This window comes from Apteryx mantelli, chromosome 1 (assembly GCF_036417845.1).
Source record: "Apteryx mantelli isolate bAptMan1 chromosome 1, bAptMan1.hap1, whole genome shotgun sequence".
Classification (NCBI taxonomy): domain Eukaryota; kingdom Metazoa; phylum Chordata; class Aves; order Apterygiformes; family Apterygidae; genus Apteryx; species Apteryx mantelli.
In genome coordinates, this window is record NC_089978.1 from 49,942,850 (window position 1) to 49,949,996 (window position 7,147).

Below are 7,147 nucleotides of genomic sequence, written 5' to 3' on the forward strand. Positions count from 1 at the left end.
TCCCATTTAAAGCACAAAAGCTCATCACTTATAGAATAGGTCAAGCTTTCAGTGCCTATTAGTCCTAGTCTGGAATGGATTAATGCATTTTCTTATGTTCATTTCCCTTTTCTGTTTTAGGAAGAGTATACATAACATTTGTCTAAAAGAAGCAAAAATCCTGCATTATTTTCAGGTGAAGCAGTAAAAAAAGAAAACACTTTAAAGTTTTATTTTTGTTATCCAACTGATCATATTAGCCTCAATATGATTACATTACTTTGATGTTTGCAACTAAAAGTACTGATTTTTCCAACTCAGAGCAATAAATGGGGGAAAAAATGACAAGTAGCCCAGTTTAATTTCAAACGTTAATATATTTTCTATTTTATAGTGAACATATGCATCGTTCACCCCTTATTTGCAGCAACATGACGTCCTCATAAAAAGGGGTGACATTTGTAAGATGCCTCTTAAAATAAATATTTCTTTTTATAAAATAATAAAACTTCAAATAAATATTCTTTACACTAAACAATATGTTGAAAAAATTAGAAAATAAAGGCTGAATTTTACTGTAACTGTACAATATACATGAAGTCCAAAGGGAAATCAGAGTCTTGTAATAGAAGGTTTCCGTAAGACAAAATACAATCTAAAAACATACTGATTGATTCACATTCTTCCGAATGTACAACATATTAGTATAATATTTTGTGACTGTGCCATGCCTTATGACACCACTTATTTTTCACAGTTGAAAATATTATTGTATATACAAAAATATAGCACATTATCTCTGGCAGAAAACAATGAAAAAAGGAGTCATTTGCTAATTTACAAATTTTGCAAGTACTACTCACAAACAATAGAGTTGCCTAGGAGTGTCTGTGTTGCTTTAGCTTATGCAATATGTGGGTCACAATGTACTGTATCCCATTTTTTTCTGTATCCCATTAGCTGGATTCTAACAAGCATATCAGTTAAGATGGCACACACAGAGAGAAGCATTTCACTGCAAACAGCAAAGTATATCCCCAACCCTTCTACTACAGTGCCAAGACCATAGCTGCTTAGGTGGTTGCATATGTATGTTAAAATAATCCTTATTACTTTAATATTTCCGATTAGTGATGCTATGTTGGCTTTTCAAAGTTCCTGGGGGGGACACTGGGAACTTTGCAGCAAACTGTGTTTGAGTGTTTACAGCGGCACCCGGGTCTATTTACCCGGTCGTAACAGCCCTGGCACAACTTAAGGCAACCCTTGGCTGGTAGGTAACACCACAAGCAAGGCAGAAAGAGGGACACCACCCCCATGGCAGACCACCTCGTGCAGCAGTGTGACTGACTGCAAGAACAGGGGTTGTCGGCACAGTTGTCCTCATCATCATTAGAGCAGTGATAGAAGAGGCCCTTCACGCAGCACACGCAAGTCCCATAATCAACCACATTCTGGGCTGAGCAAAGACACTGCTTGTCACAGATCCAACATGACGGGAGGGTCCTCGGATAAGTGCACTCCTTACACTTACATTTTCCACAGTCCTCGCACCTGTAGGTATGTGCTCCCAAGTCTTCTTTGCTCAGTGGCTTCAGCTCACTTGACTTGAGCTCAGACTTGGGCTGCATTCGGATTATCCCGTCGGCAACTGGCCCTGAAGATGATCCTAAAAGTCTTTGTTCAGAGGAATTACTGCTCGTACTTGTCCTTGTACTGCTCCGTGAACCTGTACTGACTGTGCTGATGGAGCGGGACAGAGGCACCCGAGGAGAAGCATGTATTTGCGTATGCTGGATCCGGCTGAAATGACGATGTTCAGGCAAGCCATGAGGCCTTTCATTTTTGTGTTGGGTTGCTAGACGAGGAGCAGATTTGACCCCTGGTCGCGGAGCCACCGTCGGTCCCTCTGTGTACTCATTTGTATTTCGGATGGCCCTGATCTGGTCCAAAGACAACACGTGAATCTGCTGCGTCAGGACATCCCTCAGGTCGGGCTCCCCGTGCGGCCTCCCAGTGTCACGCCGAGCCTGTAGCAAGGACTGCGACCCGCTGCCATTCTGAGCTCTCGTCTCCATCAGTGCCCTGAAGCGTGCTCACTCCAACAGGCTTAGCACACATCTGAAATCCTGGAGCAACAAAGAGAAGAGTCACTATTGCAACACATGGCATGTTCTCTGGCAGCCTTGCAAGCCTAAAGGATCCCCGAGCATTGCACACATTAAAGTAATGCATCAGCCATTAAAAAGGGAGTCACATCTGGGGCGGTGTGCAGGAGCCAGTCAGCTGAATATGCTTCACTTGGCCTGTTTTGGCTAAGGCATTTCTTACTTTTATGAGGAGCTTAAAGAGATTCTTCTCTAGGTCCGTACATTTTGACTTGTGATTCTAGAAAATCTAGGTATTATACCTGCTATCTAAGCCTCCCCTAGCCATCCTCTGGCTAGACCATGGCTTTTAACATGATTAAATTTCAGCCACTTAAAGTGACTCTTCCTTTCACATGACACTATTAAAATGTATTTTACATAAAAAAAAAACCCTACAAGTATTTAGCAAGTGTAATGTGACCTGCTGATGACAGACATAATTCTCCAATTTTGTTTAAAATTGGATAATATTTTCGTAGGCTAGTCTCTTTACACATTAAACTTTACATGATGTAAATAGGAAATTTTAGTTTAATACCAATGGTCCCAAGAAAAACACTAAATAGCAATAAAATGTTTGAGGTTAGACATTAAATGAGTTAGTGCTACCAAAAACTTCAACAGCTCACGTAAAAATATCTCCCTCCAATATTTTAGTGTGTGTCATACTTGTGTACACCACTCTGTTATTTTAAGGCTCAATACTACAGAAGCAATGCTACCACACTTTTTTTTAACATGTAAAAAATTCTATAGATTACTTTTCAAATTGAAAATATTACTTGAGTGGCTTGTGGGACAGAAGCATGCATAATATAATCAAACAATGCTAGCATCCCAAAAGAATATTTGATTGTGATTATTACTTTAAAGGGTCATTAACTACAAAGGAGAAACACAGACTTAAGAATTTAAATGGAAATCTAGTAAAACACCTAGGAGATAAGAGCTTTGTATATAACTAACTTTCAAATTAAAATATGCAAAGTTGCAAGTACTGACCTCTAGTTAAATTAGTTAATATTTGTTTTGCCTTTATCATATTTTAAAGTAGATCCCAAATCTAATTACCTATACAAAAATCCAAAACAATATTTTGCAATTAAAACCCAAGCAGGAACCAAGCTTCTTACAAGGACCACACAATGTCTTCAATTATACCTAGAAAGAGCACCATAGTGTTACTCTGTACACATCAGTTACCAACAATAATACTATACCACAGTAAAATAAAATATAGCCAAACAGTTTAACGATGTCTGTCTCAAGACACTGTCTTTATTCTAACAGCAGTGGAAAACATTTAACCTTTTAACTCCTGGCTACCTCCCCTCAAGTGCTTTTCCTTTCCAAAAAGAAAAAAAAAAAGAAAAAAGAGGAAGATTTAAAAGTGACTACATCCTTAAACATTGCCAAATCCCGGTTTTGGACACAGCATGTATGTCACGGTGTGTCTCTCCCCTTCAAAAAAAAAAAAAAAAAGTCTTGAAATTTTATCTTGAGGAATTTTTTTTTTTTAATTAAAACCTTTGCTATATAAAAAAGCTCCAGCCAACAGCCTGAGTAGACATTTCATCATCTGAAACTCTCTCAAGACAAAAAGAATACAAAATAAAATGCTTTCCCCCCATCCTTGAGAGGAACCAGCAACGCTATCTGCTCTCCTCCCCCAAGCCTAGATTTTAGCCCACTTGAGCCAGCCGAGAAGACACGCCGAAGTCGCCCTGTCTCTCCAGAAATGACAACCCGGTGCGAAAGGAAAGCTGACCCTGACCTGCAGGCTCCTAAAAAGCCCCGAGCTGAGGGCTGCGGAAGGGGCCGCCGCGCTCCGCTCCCGTCCCCTCTGTACAGAGGCTGCAGCCCGGGCGCGCAGCAGGTGGGACGCGGCCGCCCCGCGCCGCGGCTGCCGGCGGCGCAAGCGGCCCCGCGAGTGCGGACAGCCCGCAGATAACCGGGAGACATCCCCTGGGCTGGGAGGTGGGAGGGGGCTGCTGCCTGCCTTATCGGGAAAGTCAAACCCATGTTTCCTTTTAACTCCCCCCCCCCCCCCGAGATGCTAAAGGAGCCTTCCCCAGCCCGGTAATATAAAGCGAGCTGCAGAGCAGTTGAGGCAACACCTCCAGGACAGCCGGGTAAAAGGCAGATTACCCCCCTCTCGTCTTGCCATAAGCACCCATTCAAAGCCAGCCGCAGGAAGATCTGCTCAGATTATTTTTTTTCCCCCATTTGCTGCAAAGCGTGCACACTTCAGTCCGCCCCCTTGCCCCCAGCCCGAAGGGACACACAAGGGATTTGCAGCTGATCACTAGTCCGAGCCTGAGCAATCTTCCTTTTTCAACCCTTTGAAAGATCCGCCAACAGGACAAGATGCAAACCTCGCGCTCGTTTATTTGCAAACATACATTTCCCTGAAAACTCTTACGGGAAAGCAGGACTCTCCCTTCTCTGATCTAGCGCTTCTTCTCCCCTTTCCACCCACCAAGAGCGGAGAAGCAGCAGCATTTGCCTTTTTGTGTGTGCATGTGTGTGATAACACGCTTCCCCACTTCCAAAAGCCAAAGTCCACTCTCGCGGAGCTCAAGTGCCATGCTCGCTAACTTCTGCTAGCTGGGATTGGCAAAAGGGGGAGCAGGGGGCCGGGTTTCGCGTTCTGCAAAATGGGGAAGTTTAAAACGCAAGGGGCTTCTTGCGTGCTGTGGAAAAACCCCGGGTCTCGCTGGCTGGGAGAGGGCGAGCCGAAGGAGGAAAAGTTCTCTGCCCGTGAATTTCTGTTTTGTGCCGGGAGCCTGTGCAGCGCCCCCCCACCCCCATCCCCACCGCACACACACGAACCACCTCCTCCGCTTTCAAAGTGCTTTGAAACCCCCATTAAGGGCCGAGTGTGTGATCAGACTATGGATTAGGGCAAAAGGGACTTTACCATCGGGGTGGGGCAAACTGACACACAAATAGCTTGCTGAAAACACCAGCCGTTTTTTTTTTTTTTTTGGGGGGGGGCTGCTACAAAGTAAACCCACCAAAAGAAAAATAAAATAAATGCAAAAATAAAGGCTTTCCTTCCCCTGCAAAGCTGCAGTGTAGAACCTGGGGAAGAACTTTCCCCGTCTTATGGATCGAACTAATTTCACCACACAAGAAACACACGCACGCGCGCACACATATATATTTATACCAGACGTGAACTCACTTCCGAATCGCACGGATCTCCCGACGCCACTACGGCCGGGCGCAAATCACCCATTTAGGCGCGGGTTGCTCTCCCTCCTCCAAGCCGGGGGCCGAGCAGCCCCCGGGCTCGCAGCCCCGCGGACCCCCCCGCGGCCTCCCCCCGCGGGGCTCAACGGGAACCTGCTCCTGCTCCGCCGGGCAGGAGCGAGCAGGACTCGCCGTGCCCGGCTCCCCTCAGCGGGCTACCGCCGCTCGCGGAGGGCACGCCGCAGCCCCCCGCGCACGCCTGCGCGCCCGCGTAGCCCCCCGCGCCGCCCGCCGCCCCCCGCGCCGCCCGGGCAACCCGGCGGGGCGCAAACGCGGCGCAGCCCGCAAAACCCGGCGGAGCTTCCCCCCAACTTCCCCCCCCCCGGGGGAGAAACAGCTCCGAAATCCCACCTCCAGCTCCTCTCTGGGAAAGGAAGGAGAGGGGAAGGGGGGGAGAGGGAGAACCTGTACGAGTGGAAGAGGGATCTGCCTCAAACATTTCCACGAGTTTTCTTGGAGCAACCGAGGGAGGGGGGGTTACTGAAAAGCTTGTTTTGCAAAGAAGGAAAAGGCTCTCACCGTGATCGCGGCGCTGCACCAAACCCCTCTCTTTCTTGTATTTTCTTCTTCCTGCGGTTTGCAAATAAATCCAGCCCTAAAGCAAAAAAAAATTCTTTTCCAAACTCTGCTTTAGTCCAACTTGCAAATTAGAGTAAGAATAATCACCATGTAAAAAGTCCAGAGCAAAGTTAGGTCCCTCACCCCAGATCGATTATAAATACGCGTGTGTGTGTGTATTATAATAATAAAAACACCTCTCCGGATCGGGGTGGGTTTTCTTTGCTCCTAAAAAGAAATCGCTCTGTCTCTCTCTCTCACACACACACTTTTTTTCTCAATGAACAGAAGGCCGAATCGCCAATACCAAGTGACTTTTTTGTTGTTGTTGCAAATGATCAGGAGGAAGGGGAAAGCCAAAGAAAACAAAATAAAGTGGATCTAAAATAAAATCCCAAAGCTTTCTTCCACTGAGCTCCTCCAAAAAAGCAGCTTGTGCAATGTAGCCGTTCTGCTGAAAAGCTGCTTGCTGCAAGCTCCTCTCCCCTCTCTCTCTAGCTTTCTCGCTCCCTCTGCGAGCGTGTGTGTTGCAGGCAGCTCTGTGGTTTGCAGTCGGGGGGGGGGTGTTTTGGGAGCGCAGCGGATTTGTGGTGGTGGTTGTTGTTGTGTGTTTGGAGGAGGTGGAGGAGGAGGAGGAAGATTTGAGATCTGAGCTGTAGGGGCTCGGCGTTTTTCTGCTCGCTCGCTCTCTCCCTCTCTCTCTTTTTCTTTCCGGAGGAGGTAGGGTGATCTCTCTGCAAAAGCAGCAGTAAATGGCGTCATGTGGATCTGAGGAGGAACAGAGCAGTTGTTGTCCCAGAGGATATATCGCATCCGGTCCCAGCTCATTGGCTCTGCGGGGCTACATTCACTGGCGCTCCCAGCGCCCTGCCAGCACTCCGAGCTGCGGGAGGCATTCAAAAGGGCAGCGCCGCCGCCGCGCCGCTCCGCGCCAGCCCGCCGCGCCGCTCCGCGCCAGCCCGCCGCGCCCCGCCGGCCCCGGCGCGGAGCGGAGCGGAGAGCCGCGGCGGGGAGCTCCGCTGCCGCGGCCTCGCTGCAGCCCGTTCTGGCAGGCGGCTCCTCCGTGCGCGGCCACGCGACGCTTAGGGCCGCTTTTGTGCTGGTGTGTTTATCCGGAGGCAGGCAGCGCTAGGCGTGCACGGGACCGCGAGGGGAGCTGGCCCCGGCCCCGGCCCCGGCCCCGGCCCCGGCCCCGGCGAGGCACG

General features: G+C 48.0%; 1 protein-coding gene across 4 annotated transcripts; it reads right to left on the reverse strand.

The window, feature by feature from the left end:
• Positions 1-336: 336 nt before the first annotated feature.
• SPRY2 (sprouty RTK signaling antagonist 2) lies at positions 337-6,757 on the reverse strand. 4 transcript variants are annotated; one of them, XM_013951358.2, is made up of 2 exons: positions 5,904-6,757; positions 337-2,108 (listed from the first exon to the last, which is right to left on the reverse strand). In XM_013951358.2, the coding sequence occupies exon 2, from the start codon at positions 2,055-2,057 to the stop codon at positions 1,116-1,118; it is 942 nt and encodes a 313-aa protein (XP_013806812.1). In that variant the 5' UTR covers positions 2,058-2,108; positions 5,904-6,757; the 3' UTR covers positions 337-1,115. The 4 variants fall into 4 exon arrangements, with proteins under 4 accessions (XP_013806812.1, XP_067145789.1, XP_013806813.1 ...); XM_067289688.1 differs by lacking the exon at positions 5,904-6,757 and adding an exon at positions 4,552-4,576; XM_013951359.2 differs by lacking the exon at positions 5,904-6,757 and adding an exon at positions 3,904-4,038.
• Between the last annotated feature and the right edge of the window lie 390 nt (positions 6,758-7,147).